We start from the raw sequence: 20,324 nt of genomic DNA, 5'->3' as shown, positions 1-20,324 counted from the left end.
TGGTAATGTTATTAATTTTGCATGGCAAAATTAAGTGTTAACCTGATGATGACACTAAATAAAAAAACTCAGGGAATCATGTCAAAGTCTGAATTTATCCTCCTAGTACCCTGAATATCTGTGGTCAGTTTCACAGCAATACATCCAATAGTTGTCAAGATATTTCACCGTGAGCAACAAATTATAAGGTGGGCATCCTTATCCAAAATAACAAACAATTTTATAATTTTGCAATTCCTTACCTTGCTATTCTACACCTCAAATATTTTCTTATCAACTCAGGAAGATATATTAAAATTTGCAGACAGGGGAGCAGGCACAGAAGCACTTTTGACCAGGTCCAAGGACTTGAACCTAACCAGATATGAAAAAGTCTGCAGCCAAGTCCAACTAGCCTCAGGGGCAGAGCCTGACGTTGTAAACATTCAGGCCCAAACCTAAGGGGGCTCATGAGTATGTTGCTCCAGCAAGATTTTTTCCCCCCATTTATGGCAGATATATACATATTTTTTAAAGTCATTTGAGATAATTGAATGCCTGAAGTATGTGCATCATTTGGGAAAAATATTATACTGCCAAGTGCTTGCAATTTGGGTATAGTGATACTCAAATTTCTTTGCCGAGGGCCAGTGTGAATCCATTTATTTTGATTGTGAATTGGAAAATGGTTGGCGGGCCATCTAGCACCCTTTGGCTTAGTATCACTGTTGTAGAGTCGACACCTTTTTTTGCATCTAACTATTCTAACTGTCTTCATTATTCTAACAAAAAATAACACAGCAAATGTGGAGGAGGACTAGGATTTTCACTCCTGCTACTCGAAACAGTCAAAATGTGTCAGTGTTCCTATTTTTAAGGTACATAACATACTGTAAGTAGGTTAGGAATTTGGCATAAACAGCATTGCTAATGTTAAACACCTATTTTGTTAAACAACTCTGGAGCAGTGTTCTCAGAATGAATGCTGATAAATCTGCTACATTTAAAACCATGTCATAATACTCTGGACTGCTCTTATTTACTATAAGCTAATAGCTATAAACACACTTTCCTCAAAAAAACATTAACATATTGACTATAAAAAAAAATCTTTAATTACTGCAACAGCTTGTTTAACACCAGGCAGGCATTCAAACCTGAGATTCACATGTCAAAGGAAGCTACTGCCACCCATGTGGAAGCATGTTTTCCAGTATGCTTGCATTAAACCTGACAGTGATCTGCTTGAAGTTAGCGTGACAGGACTCACTCTTCATCTTCTTTTTTTTTTTTTTAAAAAAAAAAGGACTGTAAAATTGAAATCGGATCTGATAGAATAAAATCAGGGGAAAAAAAAACAAAAAACGAAACAGTGTGACCAGGTGGGTGACTTTTTTCATCTCAGTCCTGTCAGGATGATTTTGGCAACATTAACCACACGATAACAGATCTCTTGTTTCTCATGTGGCAGCTAGGTGTGCGAAGCCTTGAACCAAATGTGTCAACAAGCAGCGCAGCAGCCAAAACCTCTTCCCAGCTTGCTGTGATCCCAACCCAGTTTAGTCACTGGATACCAGGGCCTGGCACTGGCTAGGCGGCTAGCTCATACAGGAGAGGGCAAGGAGAGGTATTCACACCTTCACACATTGTTTGGAAGCATGCCCTGAAGCAGGAAATCAAACTTCTCTCCTTTCCGTAGAAGAACATGAGACTGGTTACTGAGTGTAAATAACAACACTTTAGCTGTGATGCTTTTATGTTTCATTGGGTAACAAGGAAAAATAAAATCATTTATATAACTCATCCTTATCTATGTTTAAGTACTATATATATATCTACACCACAGTAACGAGGTGGCAACAGAGACACACAGGTATGGGGTCAGAGTGTGTGTTTTGTTTCATCCTTTGTCTGAGTTTTGATAAGTGAGTCAGAGTTTGATCTTGTCCTTAAACTCCAGACCTGAGGCGATCTTTAGTGTCTGCACAGCACTGAGCAGAGGCCTCACTGTGAAGCTCCACTGTGGCTGCCGCATGAGTCAGACTGAGTCAGGGGAGGTGCTCCTTATCCCATTTGATCTCCCAAGCACACTCTATTTCCTGGAAGTCCTTGAGACACACACACACTGTGCACTTACTGCAGGTAAACACACGCATGCGCACGCCGAGAAGCTCACAAAAGAGCATGCAGATACAGGCACACTTGATCAAAAAAGAACTTGTATATGAATGCATATTTAAGCATAAGTAAACACACACATGTAAATGCACACACTTTTTTGCCCATTCTTCTTCTTACCTTGTTCACAGTTCTTGCCTCCATATCCGGTCGGACAGTCGCAGCTGTGGGTGTTCCATTTGCTGACACACACTCCTCCGTTCTGACACACTTCATTCGAGCAAAAGTTTGTCTTTGCTGGACAACCTTCACATGAAACACATAAAAGAATGATTGATATCTGTATGTACAGTGTAAGCACCCCTTCATAGGCTGCAAAATAATTAAATAGTCATCTTTAAACATGCTAAAGTTAGCATATTGCTACACAATAAACACATTAAAAAACAGCTTTATTTAAAGGTAGAAAAACTAAAGCAACACACTTTTTCTCTTGAATATTTTTCTTTTTAAGCATTGAATGATGCTGTTTCACTTAACGTGTATTGGGGCCATTGTAGGTAAAAAAATAAAATTAAAAAATAAAATGATGATGTAAGTTGATGACATCATGATCTCAGAGTTTTTTGTCTCATAAATGTATTACTTTAATTTTGTAATTTTTGAGATTTTTCTCAAAATGCTACCGACCCCCCTCCCTCTGCTCTGTATTTTTTTATTTTTTGTGGGTTTTTTTACCCACAATGGCCTTATATGCTGTCTTAGTTCCATGACCTCTGGCCCCTTGAAAATCCTGAAAAGTCAGTAGTTAACTTTTTCTGACAATATCAGTGAGCTTGAGGGTTGTTCCTGGATATGAGTAATGTCTCTATCGCTGCAGGGTAATCCCACTCAGTGAGCATGGCCTTGGTTTACCACGCAGCACTTCTAACCTGCTTCGGTGCCGTTGTTAGCGATGTAGCTGGCCATGTCGATGGGTCTGCTGTCGATGCTGAGGTTTCTCATGCAGCCCACAAAGTCTCTGTTACCAACCGGGAAGTCTTCAGGTAGGTTGGGAACTCCACCTAGCAACAGTGGTCCTGTCAAATCCAGTGACCTGCAGACAATAAAGACAGATAATTGAGCAGAGCAATATCCAAAATGGATTTAAAATGAAAAAAAAAGTGTGTCAATGTTAAATACTTTCAAGTACAAGAAACCACAAAATTAGTCAGGTGGACACACACACACAGACACACTATAACTTAACTCTACAATGACTCAATTCTTTGTGAAAAGATCATACAAAAAATGACTACAAATATGTATCATAAAACAAGAATAGGATGTTGAGGGCTGCTCATTTAAAGTTACTTCTTTCTTGCAAATCTTTGACAAACAAATCAGTGACACCTTGCCGAGGCCCTGGGTTCACACCAGAAAAGGTGGCTGAGGTAAGGCAGCAGCACATAGCATGACATTTCTGAATAAAGTTTCCATGGTTTTAAAATGTCACAAGGCTAACTGCTACCGTCACCATGCGCAAGTAAAGTTTCACATACTAGGTCATGTAGGAAGCTGCTTACACCTCGATCCTTTAAAACACTCAACATCAAAGGGCTTTAAGAGACTTAAAATAATGCAGTGCTTAACTGCTGAATGCAGTGTGCATTTGACACAAACACTGTTGCATTACCAGTAGCATGTGAAGCATATTTAAAGCCTCTGAAAGGAAATAAATCAATCAAATGGGAATGTATTACTTCTTGGATCCAGTTGTAGAGCTGTAAACTGCAACAGTTCTTCATCCATATTTTTACTTAGTATTTTTACAGAAGTGCTTCCATATTGCCTCAAAATTATCAAAAAAATAGTCTGTATAAATACTAATAAGGAAACCTGATGGATGGACGACTGCTTATGCTATTTGTTTCTGACTTGCGGAGAAGCATTTCAGTCCCATGATAAAATATCTAGTTTGGCAATATGACACTATTAAAATAGTTCAGATGTGAAATAAGGTGTATATGAAGTTGCTTGATTTCCAAATGTGATATGGAGGATTTGTCTTCTTGAGGACATTTGTGCAGAGACATAGAGAATGGAGTCAATGCAGAGTTGTCATGAGTAAAGCAGAGCCTTTTAAACTGTGTAAAAATACAGCTGTTAATACATGTTATGGGTCAAACTGTACGGACTCTAACAAAAGTTTTTAAAATATGCATGATTAGGAGAGATGTTCTGGTCATAAAAATGAACTGATTATTTCCGTTTAAGTGGCATTTCCCTGATTGACCCTCCATCTACACAGTAGCCAAAAACTCAACTTGTAGTTCATATATCGTAAGTATTCCTGAAACCTATAATATCAACTCTTGCATGTCAGTGCTATTCAACATTGTAGCCAATGAATTGTTGATCAAACTGCTGCTAATTTCCTGCCCAAACTGAGATCCAAGTGGTTTCTGTTCTGTGCCTAAATAACCCTTGGGGTCAAGTCGAAACATTCTCCACAACAAATCTTCAAACGTTTGCTTGTTTGCACCACATGACACACCAGCTTAATGTAAATATGTATATTCCCGTTTAAGTATCCTCTAAACGCCTCTCAGCCTCTGTGACCTGTGCAACAAGTTCCTGAAGGAATGTAACCTCATTAACTCCTCTCTGAAGCTCTCGCTCTCTCTCTGTCCCCACCCTCTGCAAACTAATGTGTCTCAGCATGCTAGTTCCCCATAAGACTCATTAAAAAAAAAGTCTCACGCTACAAAAATAAAAATTCATTAGTGCGTGGTAAACAGTAAGTCAGATTAAGCCTGTGTTGAGGTGAGCTTTTGGGTGGCTAAGGCCGTGCCTGACAGCAGAAAGGCCACGAAGATAAACGTAAATTAAAAGACAAAAGGAGGAGAGGGTGGCAGAATGAGAGTTGTGTTATCTTGTTGTAACAAGACAATTTGATCTGGGCCCCGAGGTACAACATCTTTACCTGTTTGTCAAACTGGTTTGCTTTTTAATGAGCGGAGAGATCTGAAGAGAGAAAGTTGAGAGAAAAAGAAAAGAGAGACTCAAACTTACTTCTTTTGTCCGGTCTGGGTGCCTTGGGCGGCACAGGAGTAGTTTCCAATCTGCTTTCCGAAGCGAATCGCCATGGAGATGTCACAGTCGTCTACTGCAACAACAGCTACCTTTTCTCCAGACGGTCCATGAGGGATGCCCAGACGCCCAATGTTCGGCTGCAAAATGAAACAAAATATTCGTCAACAGTTGCGTGATAGGGATATTCTTCACCACTGATTCTGCTTTTACTTTTGATGTCATCAGGGGAGCAGCTAAAGTAATTAGATACAATAGATATTTTGATTTGATTAAAACAAATGACAATGTGTCAACATATTCAGTCAATTTTAACACCTAAACACCACAATTTGGGAGTAGGTGTATAAAAATAGCCAAAAAACAAGCAGCAAAGCAAAGGGATAAATAGTTGAAATTGCTAGCTACAAGGCACATGGTAGAGCAAATATAAGGATAGATAATTGAAATAGGTATTAAATGGAAAAGTGGTTTAAAAACTATTATATCCACTTTTATATTATTATTCATTAACCAATAACTAGATACTATCCAGTTTAAAACCAATACAAATGACCACGTGCTTAACATGTGTGGCGTCGATGAAGGGGTACTTGAGTTCATCTGAAAGGGCTGTGGAGGCACATCTGATGAAAAATGTTGGGACCACTGCGACATGGAATCACATCCATTTCCTCCTTTAGCCCACCCGAGTGCCAAAATTATCTTTGCTGGGTATTGTCATGGAAAATCCCAACTGACTGAATTTAGCTAAAATGTTTAATGCTTGATTTCTTTCTTTCTTTCTTTTTATTCAATGTGGAAAACTTGGCTGAGCTCTGATGCTCGATCAGTGAAGGTCAGAGCTACACAAACAATGTCTATCTGACTTTAGCCGACTTGGAGTGGAAGTACACAGGCCTGTCTTGGCTTAAGACGACAAAAAGCCCATTGTGCATTAGCTTGCCCACCTAATGATTACAAAGTAGGCTAATTCTTCCATCAAGGCCTGTGGCCGACAAATGTTGATCTGAGAAAATGTGGATCAGCTTAGAAAATCAGGCCACCAAATCGCTTTAGTTTTTGTAATATCTAACCTGAGAGCGAAGTTCAATGGAGCGTTTCACTCAACAATAGTGGCCTTGGAACAGGAAGCAGAAGGAATTTGAGGAGTTCAACAAAAAAATGTTTCCAACTATTAAATACCCCCCCTTTTCATTACTTAAGATGTCAGCTATTTTGAGACATAAAAAATAAACTCTTAAAACTCAAAAAGTTGATGTGGGAATTTTTCCAAAATATTACAGTAGAATGACGTGTTTATATTTCGTTTTCTTGCTCCGAGTGGCTTACAATAGATCCAAATGATTAGCAACCTATCTTTGCTATCTCTTGGGAGAGTGCTAAATCTCATGACTACAACAACACACAACAATAGGACTACAGATGCCAGATCTGATCACAGTGCAGTGTTTACATGAGGCACTTAGGGCGTTTAGAAGTTTGACAGTTTGAAGGATAGTAAGAGAGACTTTCAAACCACTATGGTGGCGCATCTAAACACTCAACTGATTGTTCTTAGATAAATTGTTTATAACAGCTCATTTCAGAAATATTTTGTTGCGTTTTCATCTTTTATATGAATTTGAGAGAAACGCAAACAAAAAAAGCATGGAAAAAAGAAAAAGCGAGGCATGCATAAAAGGACAATGTGTGTTCATGTGTTTGTCTGCTTCATAAATAGGATTAGAGTAATGAGATACTGGTGGGGCACAGACTCTGCAGACAAAGGAAGGGGGGGGGGGCAGAAAATAGAAGAGAAAGAACGACCGACAAACATAGGGAAGTGGACTGACCAGAAATAAGAGACTGAAAAAGAAAGACAAAAGAGAAACTGGCAGACGGGTAAAAAAAAAAAATGAGCAACAGAGGGGAGCAGTGTGTTCTATTTTGGCTCAGGTGGGCTCAGGTCCGGGCATATTTTCCAACCCACAGGGAGTTTATCACTGCCACTCCCTTCAACATGCCCTGTTTCCACTGATTCCACCAAAAACACTTTCACACTTTCCATAAAGACGAACAGGAAGGACAACTAAAAAAAAAACTACATCTCTGACGCCACTGCTGTTTTCTTTCTTTTTCATTTCTAATCTCTTTTAAACTGTCTTATTTTTCACTCACAGGCAAAATCATTCCTCACACAAGCACACGCACAGAAAAAGTGAGTGAGCAGACTGTAGGAGCATTTGATCCTTTTCCTGTGGATGTGTGACAATAGATAGCGCAACTGACAGTAGCTGTATCAGGCGTGGTGAAGGAGCAAGGCATCATGGGTAAACTCTATCATGTCTCCTTTAAACTTTGAACACAGCATTTGTGATCTGAGAGAAACTGCAGTAAATACGCATGTCAAAAATGCTTACAAGTAATAGATGTAAACATCAGCACACAAAATCATTTTCTTGTGGATTTACATCATTTTAAAAAAAAAAAATCTTCTTTTATTTACAGAAAAAACAAATGCCTGATAAAGAGTGTGATACTTGAAAAGTCACCTTGGTGGTAATTTGATTAAATATTTACGGGAGCTTAGTCTTGTGCGAAGACTCAGTTTTTTCTGTTTTTTTTGCATGATATCTTATCCAGATTCAAGAGTTCAATGTGCGCACTTTTGTCAACTTTTTGCAATTGTTCTCAAATTAACAACTCAACACTAATTATACCTATTGTAAAATAATAAATTATGTATTAAAATTTAAACAGAAAAAGCAACAAATCCTCACATTTGTGAAGAACTGATTCAGTGTTTATCAAAAATGTATTTACTTTTAATCGACTAATCGATTGATAATCTAATTGTTGCAACTTTAATGCTATTTTACGACTTCCAAAACAAAATTAAACTGTTAAAAGCTGACTTTAAATAAACTGAGCCAGGCTGTTTGTTTCCTCACTAACCTCTTACAGACTGTTGTTCATGTCTTTGTCTGTGTCAGTAACCTAGAATCATTTTGTATGTGCGGCATGTATAGCAGACACCATAGTGGGAAACCACACCCCTATCACTGGCAACCAGCCAGCCTCCCCTCTGCTCTGTATCTACAGGTGTCTACTTGTGTTAACTCTTCCACCCTCACCTCCTAATATCGCCATAGTTACTACAGAAATCCACCGTCACAGCCGGCTCACGTGTGAATGAGTTCTTGTCCCGAACAGGTGGCTTCTGTTGCATAATTAAAATCAAAAAAGTAGGACGGGCTCTAGATGAAAATCATCATGATTTAATGGGTCATTATGTAACTTGGATTCTGGTTCTTGAACTGACATGATAGCAGCCTGTGGTGAAATGCTGCGAACAGGTGAGGCAGCATGCCATGACAGTGTAAGAATTTATTCAGACTTATGGCCAAATGTCTATGGTGTGTCTCCGATGATTAGAGTTAGGTATCTTCAATGCAGTACCCTGCACTGAAATATGCATGAATGTCCCTTGTGGGCAGCTTGTGATCAAGGGACTTGTTCCAGTGTGTGAGAAAGAAGAAAAAAAACTGGTTTTGTTCAGAAAGCAGCAAAGCCTGCAGCCTGAAGCTGTAAAAAATGTTGGCACCATGCTGCCAGCAGCAGGAGAACAATGAAGACCCCAATGCAAATAACCAACGGGTTCAAAGATGCACAGCAGTGGTGAAGGACAGAAGAATTGGAGTAAAAAAAACAGCCACTCTCTTCTTCTGTAAGCCCAAATTCACAGCAAAGAAAAAAACTTGAAAAAATTCCTAGTGATTGGGCCATATGGCAAAGCATGTGTGCACTGTATTAAATCAAAACTGCCTCTAAGAAAGATCAAATTCCTAAAGAAATCTGATCAACAGAAAAAAGTCCAGCTTCATTTCCTCATTTTTATATCTTTACTGTCTATCTGTGTTACACAGAATTGCAGTCAATGCCTCATAATCGAGCTTCTGGCCAGATTTGATTAAATCAAGTCGCAAAAGTAAAGAAGAAATCTTCATTCCTCCCATATCAACTGTTGTCAAGGAGCCAATAAGCACTATGATGAAGCAAAAGTTTAACCCCTTGAAACCTGAGCAAACTGACTGAATCTCTTTCAAAAACATGAAAGGCAATGTGCAACTTTACAAGAAATTACCTAAAATTAGCACTAAATAAGTAAAAAGTTACAAGAACATTACCAGAAAATTAGAACACACACAAAAAACACCCCCCAAAATTAGTGAAAAAACAAACAACACAAAAAAACAAGAAAATGGCTTGAAAAAGTGCTTAAAATGTAATTGACAATTAATATATAATTAGAATTTTTAAAAAGTATTTTCTAATATCTTTCTCTCTGTCTCACTCTCTTTATTCTGTCCTTTTTCTTTCTTTCTTTTATACTAATCATCAGTTCATTTTCGTGTCAGCGTTTGCTGATTTCTTGCGATTTGCGATCTCTTGTCAAGTTGCTGGTTGCCTTTTAAGCCATGTTTTCAAAGGAAATCAAACAAATTTGCTCAATTCTCAAAGGTTTGAATGCTTGTAAAAGGCATCCGAACTTAACAGGAGAAACTGCTGTCGATCCAGGTTTCAAAAGGTTAAAGGAACACTTTGAGAACTATGCTACTAAGATAAACTGGATATCTGGACTGGAGATGTAACACCGATACTAAATCAAGTATTTTCCAAAATGTTAAAACTATTTCTTAAAAAAAAAACAAAAAACAATGACTCAATTCACTTTTCAAGCCAGTGGGGAAATTAAGTCAAGAGAGGGAAAGTGTGATATCTGTATAAGAGGTTTTCAAGGGCAACAAAAGGTAATTTGCCTGCCAGAAAAAATCCCTATGACTCCTCTAAAGGAATCTGTAGTCAGGCTGATTACAATCTTATCATCTCTTTTGAGTGCAGCCAGGCGAGGAAGGGATGAGATAAAGACACAGAAAGACAGGAAGCAAAACACAGAAGAGAGATACCCAGATATTCTACATAATGGACCCGCAACCCCGAGATCCCGGGGAGGGGGGCAGCTGTTACATGTGCTGATAACTCATACACTGACATGTACGTACACACTGTGTAAGCACTACACGCATGTAGGGTGTCTTTGTAATGTGTGTGTAATATGTCGGGGATAAAGGAGCATTAACGCAGCTGTTGATACATAACTGCTCCAGGCTCATACTTGCGCCTCCCAACACAACTTTTCACACACATGTACAAGCACCTACTGTGTGGATGATGATCACACCCACGCATGTTGTCAGTCACTTTCGGATGCCATTTGCTTTAAATGAAGCGTGACAATGCCTTTCTTAAAGATTTTACACATGATTTTACACATGAAGATCAGTTTACTCTTCCTTAATCTACTTCCTGTGAGCTGCCTGAACTGAATAGAAAAGCGAAACTAAATCACTGGAGTGACGCGGTAACAGAGGTTTAAAGGGTCAGTATGCAATTATGGGTTAGTGGTTTCATTTCACCAAGCCGCAACCTTGGGAGCTGCACAGTGCCACAAAACTACAGTTCCTTGAATGACCACTTGAGGCTGGCTCCAAGAGTGAGTCAATCCTCATAGACCCCCATGTTATAATTCCAAACTGAATTTACATATACCTCATTTGTTTTAATGTTATTAAAGCTTTAAGTTTATGCATAATTAAAGGCGTGGCCACTAAGAGTGACGGGTGGGTGCAGTCCACTGACAAGTCATTACCACAGCAACAACATTGATTAGGTATTGTATCCATGACATAATCCCAGATTAATTGAGCATAAATGTAGCCGCTGCTATTTCTGTGTTTTCAGTTCATGAAAGTTAATTGTAATGTTCTGGTCGACTGAAAAAGTCTTGTTAAATGACCCTCTAAAGAGTCTTATGTTCAGTTCTTCCTGTAAGTGCATTTTGTTTAAATGGTTTTGAGATTGATTTTTGCTAGTAAAAATTAGCATTAGTTAGCCACACAGTTATACAGCCATAGCTGTAAATGCACTGTGCTAACCAAGCTAGCAGCAAAAAAAGGGTTAGCTCTAACCTCTTATCCAATATTGACCCTCCAAGATGGCGACAACTAAAATTCGAGGCTTAAAATGGGAGTCTATAAAAAACTAAAGATGGATGTCATGCTGGCTATGACAATTATTTTATGTAGTCTATGGATCTGACTACCAGCCCACCTGGGAGTGATACTCAGCAATCAACAATCTTTCTCCAGAACTGCATGCTAAATAAGATTATTAAATAAGTTTATTAAAGGAATAAAAATATGTCGCACTCAAAACCACCTCCGCATTTTTAATTTTTTATTGGTGCCAAGACAGAGGGCCCTAGCTGGATGAACACAGACGGTAGGTAATATCACACCAAAAATATTGGTAAGGCAAAATCATACAGTTGTATGATTGGAATATTATTGAATGATCAAAATTATAATTGCATATAATGCCACAAAAGTGCTTGTCTATCTGCTCAGTGAATTTAAACTAAATAGTTAACCACAGTCTTTACTGACTCTATTATAAATAAATCTTTGCACTGGATGTCACATCTTAAATTGAACGTTGGTGTTCAGTCAGCTGAGTGTGTCTGTTAGCTGTGTGACCGCGACCGATACAACTGTATATAGTTTCAGGCTTCTTTCTGACCCCTGCTTTTAAAGTGCACTTGGCCCCCATTTCGAGGGGCCCCATGAGAGCCTCTCATTTACCCTCCGCCCGACTCTGGGCTGTTGAAGATTCCCTCTCTCTAAGGTGTCGTCTCCAGGGGCGATAGGCTTGCTGCCGTCATGGTAACACACTTGATCCCCACAGTTAGCCACAAAGACGAGGAGGGCAGAGGGCACGAGCGGATGGAGGGGCGCACACACACTTCAACATATGCCAAATACTGTCACACACACTTTATCTCCACAACAACATCTTGTCTACACACAGATATAAGATGTGGACACACCCAAGGACACACACACACTGCTACCTCCCACCAACACACACACTAACACCCCTTTTACCACAGGGCCTGTCAAAACTGACATGATAACTCAATCAGGCCCGCGGCCGGGATGAAGAGCCATGCTCAAAGATTGAGTTACATGCAAAACACAGTTGGACAGCTTAGTCAGAAAACGTAGCGAAAAAAACTGTCAAAACCCACAACTACTGACAGGAGATTTGTGTGAATGTGTGTGTGTGTGTGTGTATGTGTGTGTGTGTGTGTGTGTGCATAGAGGGTGGGATAGATGGAATACTTGGTGGTGATTATATGTTTGTGTGTGTGTTTGGAGACCATGGGAAGGATGTCTGCAGAATGTGTTTAAGCGTGTGTGTTGATTGAGCAAGAGGCAAGCTTGTATGTGTGTGAGTGTGTGAGGCAGGAAGTGGCGAGCGGAGCTGCAGACGGCCACTCAGTTCATTTTGATAATAAAGGAAAAAGGGCGCACAGTCTTTTATTTGATTTGGGCTCGCCTGAGGAAACGCCATTGTTTCTCCGACTCTTGGATGAAAATTACACTTGATTGATATTTGAAAATGTGATCTCCTGTTGCTTTAAGGTGTGTGTGTGTGTGTGTGTGTTTTGTTTCTCTTAGATTAATCGAAGTAACCACAAGAAAAGACCAAACATGTTTTTATGATCACAAAGAATCCATAAAGGAATGATTTTAGCGCTGCAACATGAGCTGGAGCCAAAGTAAAGATGGGCTCTGAACCAACATCAGTATTGCTCTTAGAAAAGTGTGTGTGTGTGTGTGGAAACTAGATTTTTGGCCCTGTCATGCACAGGCTAGTGTGTCCCACCTACCCTCTGGCAGCAGCAGACTCTGTCATGTCCACATTACCTCACCTGCCCTCTGGCTATGTAAAACTAGAAGTGTCTATTAATCTAACACACACACACACACACACACACACACACACACACACAGTTCCCAGAGGCTTTACACTAGGCTAAGATGTCCAGTGTTCAACACTATATGTTACTGCAGTCTTCATCGTCTCATCACACTTCTATCTGTCAGTGTAACAGATGGGTAGCGGTCATTGTTGCCTCGTAGCTTTCAAAAGCAGCAAAACAAATGTGCGGACGACACAGTAACTGAGGTAAAAGTAACTGTATCCGATTTGGAACGGCTTGAGAAAATTCTTTTTACAACTTGACAAACATGGCCACCTGCCTGTGTGCTGTCATCAGTGGGATTACCTTCTGATTGAATGTTTTTCAACAGCTTGCTAAAGCGTATTTTACAGGAAGGTTTTGTCCCTTTGACTTATTTTGCATGATTAATCTTCTTTCTTTTTTCACCTTCTTTTTAGTACCTTGGATGAGTTTAGTTTTGATGAATTGAGGAAGAATCTGTTTTGTTGCAGTTTTGCATTTTAAATCACAATTTCTTTGATTATCAAACAAGAATGCCACTTTTTAATTGCGTGCATGTCTGTACACTAAAAAGGAAGTCAGGGCCAGTAGACTGTTAGTTTAGTTGGCATAAGAACTGAAAGTAATGTCACAATGCCTGTAGATAACTAGCCAGCTGTTTCCCCCTGCTTCTGGTCTTTTGCCTTCCGGCTGCTGGCTGTAGCTGCATATTCAACAAAAAAATTGGGATTAATTTTATTTATCTTTGTGAAGAAATCTGTTTGAAAAAAAAATCAAACTACTACTACTACAGGCTACTACAATTCAGAGTGTATGAGTTGTGTGGACATGGTTCTCAGGTGGCTGAGCTGGTGCCTAGCAGCTAATGGTGCTAACTCCAATAACAGTGCTAAACAACAGGAACAGTGCTGACAGAGGTAATAGCGTTACACCAGGATGCAGAGGGTGGGTGTTACGCTTTTGTTGTCAACAGTAAATGCAGTATCAGCGGTATAATATCAGTAGTAACTGCAGTATGGGCACCATCTGAGTGCCGTTTGAGTACAGTGCAAGGCGACAGTGATGAGCTAGCCAGATGGATACACACATGCACTAACATACATGCGCAGCTGGATTGGCTCACCACAACAAACTGCATAGAAACTCAGATTATAATACGCACAGCATGACTTCATTTTCTGCTCAGGAAGCTGTTACTGCTCTATATCTTTACATAGCAAAAATTGGTGTGCTGCTAAATTAATACTCTCAATGACAGCAGCTCTCTACTCTAGTATTTGTTTGGAAAAAAAAATGTTCCCGTCCTTCCATCCGTTTAATTGCATTGCATTATATGAGCTTTGATAAATAAATGTTGGTGCAAAGTAGTGGCATCGAAAGGCATATTTTTTTCCGAAAAATGTCAAACTATCTTATAGTTAGCAATAGTGGTAGTTATAATAATTATTAATGATAGTTTTTAATAGTTAATATAAATTATGGATCTGACAGTCAAAGAACTACATTCCCTTCTGCTGTAGTAAAATTTTCCTTGGAACAAGAGCGCTACTTTTACTCCTACAAATTCTAAATATACAACATGTATCACAATCTGAAACAGCAGCAGCTGTAAAGTGACCATCTGACCGTTATCTAAACTGCCTCATAGAAAGCAGCATTAAGCAATTTAAGATCATCGGGAGTGATGCTAATGTTTAGCAGTAAAAGCAGTGACGCAATAAAACTGAACTTGATAGGGATCATATAAGAGATAAGAGACTTTAGTGGAAAGAGATAAGATGAGGAGACAGCGAGACGCAGGAGGAGGAGTAAGAGTAGGAAGATGCATTAGTGCCAGCAGTATAGAGTGGATATAAACTATATGGATCTGTTCTCTCTCTCTCTCAACTTCATGTCTACACTTCCTCAGCTTTTCTCTTCCCTCCAAATTACACTCTGTCTCTCTTAGCAATAATAAGAGGTTTAGGTCATGCTAGGTGAGGTGTGTGAAATTTCCTCCTTTCAGTGACACACACACTCCCTCACATCACAGGAGAGCGAGTGAGGAATGCAAAAAGGTGAAGAAATAAAAAGATGGGTGAAAGAGAGAGAGAGCAAGAGGGAGAGAGAGGGAGAAAAAAGAGATGTAGCGGGTTAGGCAGTCATGTATGAAGGCGGTCTGTAGTGACAGATTTATCAGATTTATCTTCACTCCTCAATGACACAATATTGTACACATCTGCTGTTCCTACTGAGTGGTTACTCACTCATTCTGACACACACACACACACACACACACACACACACACACACAAATATAAGCACATAATTCAACTAACACACAAGAAACTTGTGCTCCAGAAAAGGATAAGCACTCAATGAAGATCCTAGGGTCACTGATCAGCAGTTATGACTTAAATATAAAGGCCAGGGTCCAGTAATAGAAAAGAAAGTTCAATGATGTCAGTGTTTAACGTCCTAAGCAGCGGCCTGGTTTCAAGGCCCGCTGCCCTTTGGTCCATGTCATGCACATGCACACATACACTACTACTACAACTACTATAAATAAACTGCAGAAGAAGGAGGCCACAACAGCCAAAAGTACACAAGCCTGAAACTGGGTGCAGCTGTTTGCTCTATTCAGCTAATATCTCACAATTACTTTGTTAATTCTCCAATTAAAACCAACCCTTGATCCACATTCGGGATCTTAGTGTAACACAAGAGAGGATTAAAGATACAATCTAAAATTAAATCCCTTAACTAAACTACAGTCTAAACAGAAGCTTCAGCCCAGAAACAACTGCTGTCCATACTCAATACAAAAGCTATCTTCCATGATTCTTGAGCGCTGTTAATCCTCCCTGACAGAATCGGTGCTTCAGTCCGCCACACTCCTGCCAAGTAAAACACAATCACGGCTTGCTGGGTGTCTACCTACCTGTCTGCCTGCCAAGGCTCAGACATGTTTAGTTCACCTGAACAAACCTCAATGAAGGAAGTCGATGAGAGCTGACAGATGAGCACGAAGGCTGTTACTGTGTCGTTTCTGCTGGTCTTTCATTAGATATGAGGAGATTCTCCAATAGATGGAGAAAAAGAGAAAGAAGGGGGCGAAAGACTGATATACAGCACTGTGCAAAAATCTTAGGCCACCATAGAGTTTTTGTTTTAGAAAAGTTGAAATGAGGACATAATATATACATCTATTGCTTAGTCTCTTTTTGAAGATACAAAGAATACAGAGATCCTGTACAATGTTTTAAAACAGCAAAAAAGTCAAAATAAAACGGCTTCTTCTAACTGAAGTCAATATTTAGTGTTAAACATGGAATCATACAACCACGACAAAAGGTAGCTCAAACAATCAATATTGAGCTTTGGACATGTCTTTAATGCTACCTGGTGTAAATACACCAGAAGATTGGTATTATAAATCTCATATTGCCTGCCTAAGAGAGTTCAAGACATGTGGAAATGGAGGTCACAGTAAATATTTGAAACTTAAGCCTGATGAGGTTGTTTTAATCTGAAATATTTGTATTTTTAATACTGTATACTGGATGTATTTTAGTAAAGAGACTACTGAGAAATAAATATGTATGGTCATTATAACCTTGCTAAAGTAAAAGTAGCCTAAGACTTTTGCATAGTTCTGTATATCGCACTTACTGTCCAAAACTGTCCCTAACTGCTTCATAAGGACAGGCCCTGACCTCTGACTCCTTTAGAGACACATTAGACATTTCATTTAAAGAGAGCAATATCATGCTTCATTTTGTATTTGTATTTATTTATTGTATTTATTAAAGAGAAGGTTCACGCACATTTTCATGAAGAAAAATCTCAAAATTGTTCCCTGGCTTTTAAAGGACCCATAATAAAAAATTTAAAAAATCTTGCCCCACTTGGCTGGCATTTTTCAAACATATTAGATCCAAAAGAATATCCAAAAAATTATTTCAACTGAAGGGAGAGAGGGAGCACTGGGGAGAAAATTTCGGGAGAAATGGTGTGATGGGCTGACAAAAAGTCGAATATTGATGCATTTTAGAGCTATGTTACATGGACAGCTACAGATAATAAATTTCACATTACTGTAACAATTTCATTTCACACAACAAAACTGCATGACTTTCAATGACCTTTACTAATTCCATGACTTTTCCAGGCCTGGTAAATATGATTGTGTAATTCCATGACTTTTTTCCAGTTTTTTCATGACCGTAGAACACTGTGAAGAGCATTTCCTAGAGCTTGAATAAGTATCATGTTTATTTATTGACACTACAACTGGATCAGTTGTGAAGAAGTGTTTTGGTCTCTGTTTTGTTTATGAATCCACCAAGAGCTTAAAAACAGGAGAGACAGAAGAAAGACAAATCACACTAAACTACCAGCTACGAAGTCCGCACACCCTCTACGGCCAAACCAAAACCAGAAAACCACACCAAAATCTACCACAGCCTCTTCTGTAGTCGAGACCAGACCACAGGCGGACTAAATTAACGCTAACACCCATGTGTTAGAGGCCATGTTACTTCTGATGTAAGCATGTACAGTAGAGTTAGTCAAGCAGACTGTACTAGAAGCAGATCAGGGACTATATGAGACCCCAGGGGGGAAAAACACCAGTGGGGACTAGGCTAGAGGTCAGAGGTTACCTCCTTCTGATTGAGCTCCAGCCAGGCAGTATAGAGTGGGAGCCGCAGAACCCCACTGGAGTCCATCAGACTCCCCCCGTCCTGGTAGAAAGACACCGTGAGAGAGAGACACCGCATTAGACCTTCAGCCCATAACCAAGCCACATCACTCTGTGCGTGTTGGTGCATATTTATGTTGCATTGAGTACGTGCTTTGTGTCTAAATATCTCTCTTTCTCCAGTGTTAACAGTTATCAATGTACAGCACTGCAGCAGCAATATAAAGTGTAAGTTCGTTTTTTTTCAGCCTTAGCCTTATTTTTCCATGTTTTGTGCCCAAGTGACTCATGAGAATAACAGTTTTTGAGACCGGGAGAGTGCTGCAGTCATGTTTGCTCCACTACATACACTAAAAGTACTTGTTTTTGCCACTGACAGGCTCAAAATTGTTATTTTAGGTGTCGGAATGAGGTGTATTTTCCTAATATGAACTAAGTTTTTACTTTTAAATGGAGTGTTGTGGGTTTGGCATTAGCAATTACAGGGCTTTCTCGTTCAACAAAAAGAATCTTACTCTTTAATAAAAAGGCCCATATCTGTGGGAATCATCTCCATGATACTGTCAGACACTAAAAGCAATCTGAGCCTGTCAGTAGCAACAACAACCACTATAATTGGACATAAATGTGCATAATTGCCACCAATAGTTTCATTGCAGCCTGTTCAGCCACTTCTGGCTGCAGCACTTTTACTTAATACTGGGCCAATTTCAAAAAATGTTGTTCTGATTGGTCACTTTGATGCAAAACATGAGAAAATAAAGTCCAAGTTGACAAATACTGAACTCACCCTTAAAGACAGATACTACTGTGTGCATGCACTGTTGGCTATGTGTGTGCACAGAGGAATTTGTGTTGAAGTGTCTGTGGTTGGATATGCTAAAAGCCGATTTGCCGACAATAACGGCATCCAAAGTCAAACATAATTCCTTCCTGCCCACTTCAAAAACACCTCTCCCACCACCTCACATAATAGACCACAACTCATGCACTGCCGCCTATGGAAAAAGATGTCTCTGGCAGATTTACATCACGCTGTGAAATGGCAAGCTTTGCAAAGAGCAGGTGAAATTTACAGCAGGAAAAACGCACAGGGCAACAAAAATGTGAAAACCCGAAACTGGCCTCCACATGTCAACGTAGGTAGTTACAACTGACAAAACACGGGTTTGAAATCATGTTGCAGTTCCAGATTACAATGAATTACAATAATGGGGATTTAAAGGCACTAAAAACACAGTTGCCCTGATAGGGATCTACTTAGTTTAAACAGTCACAGGTACTGTGAGATGCGTTATAATTAGCAAAAGAATAGTTCCTGGTATCCAAATGCAATGTGTGTGTTTATGTGCGATGATAACCTCAACTGTTTGAGGTCTAAGGAAACCTGTGTCAAGAAGAACAAAGAATAACATGGCCCCTTCCTCTGAAAGCCCACCCTGCTAGGGAATGTGGAGTCTGGGGCTTCACCTCAAAAAATAACCATTTAACCTTTCTTAAAGGCACTCAGCAGAGAAAACACAACGCACACTGGTGTCTGTGCAGAAACACATGATGTTGCAGTCTCTTCAAAACACACACATCCCTATGCACAGCTGATGAGGTATGTGAGTGTGTTTGTCGCAATGACACATGCACATACCTAATAAGGCATGTCCCTTTAAGTCTTGAGAGCCACCCAGGAAAGCCACATGTGGCCTCGACTATATGCAATAAAAATACAACACAAGGAGACGATGACAACTCCAAAACCACTTGCGGGGAGTGGATTTATTTCAAGAGCAACTGTATGCATGTGTAATGTGTGTGTGCATGTGTGTGTGCGTGTGTGTGTTTGACTGCATATCAGCTTGCCCTAGAAACCAAATAAATCCTGAAACATCAACAAAAAGATGAAGAGAGAAACCAAAGAGGAAAGTGAGAGCTATCTATTTTATAGAGCAGATTGAGATAACTGCTCAAAGCTATTCCCTTAATGAATACCAGTAAGAAAAACTACATTTTTAAAATACTAATATTCATGCAAAATAAAAGCTTCTGAGCATATTTGAGCAACAGCAGCATGTTTCTAAATACAGCTGAGTTACATCAAGTGTTTCAGCCCTGCAGTGGTGGAATGCAGAAATACACACATGATATATTTAAAACGTTCTTCAAACTATGCCGTGAAGTAATTTGCACTTATATACTGATGATTAAAGTCCTGCCATGTAAACAGCACCAGAGTGAGAGCCAGGGAGGAGCAGCAGAAGCAGGAAAGAGTGAACTTTTGGTGCTCGCTGGTGATAAGAGCAAGCTAAGCCTGTCTGGGAATGCTGTCTACACACCCTAGCTGTAAATATCGTAGCCCACATTTGCCAGAGTAACACTATTAACCCGTCTAACATCAGGCCTGCGTAAAGCAGCATTACAAAAATACTGCAAACACACAGGCATGTCATGTCTACAGTCGTGCTCTGCTCCCGCTGATATTGGCACCATGTCACATGGAGCATAATTATAGTTTATTCTTTGCTGTGGTTGACAGTTAACCAGTGTTTCACTAATAACCATTTTTTTTATAATTTATTATTGTTTAAAGACTACTGGTGAAACATAAACACAAGTATGACTGATATGCCTGCA

General features: G+C 39.5%; 1 protein-coding gene across 4 annotated transcripts in view; it reads right to left on the bottom strand.

Moving 5' to 3' along the window:
- celsr1a (cadherin EGF LAG seven-pass G-type receptor 1a) overlaps nt 1–20,324 on the bottom strand; it is a 108,744-nt gene that overhangs the window by 28,833 nt on the left and 59,587 nt on the right. For 3 of the 4 annotated variants that reach the window (XM_042511006.2, XM_088072600.1, XM_088072601.1), the window contains exons 7-10: nt 17,662–17,742; nt 5,152–5,309; nt 3,030–3,193; nt 2,278–2,403 (exon numbers count right to left, since the gene is read on the bottom strand). In XM_042511006.2, coding sequence (XP_042366940.2) covers nt 2,278–2,403; nt 3,030–3,193; nt 5,152–5,309; nt 17,662–17,742 — 529 coding nt within the window. The remainder of the gene's footprint in view (nt 1–2,277; nt 2,404–3,029; nt 3,194–5,151; nt 5,310–17,661; nt 17,743–20,324) is intronic. The other variant, XM_088072603.1, reaches the window with a different exon arrangement.

This window comes from Plectropomus leopardus, chromosome 22 (assembly GCF_026936395.1).
Source record: "Plectropomus leopardus strain MGB_pleo_1.0 chromosome 22, ASM2693639v1, whole genome shotgun sequence".
NCBI lineage: Eukaryota > Metazoa > Chordata > Actinopteri > Perciformes > Serranidae > Plectropomus > Plectropomus leopardus.
This window is presented reverse-complemented; position numbering and strand designations above follow the sequence as displayed.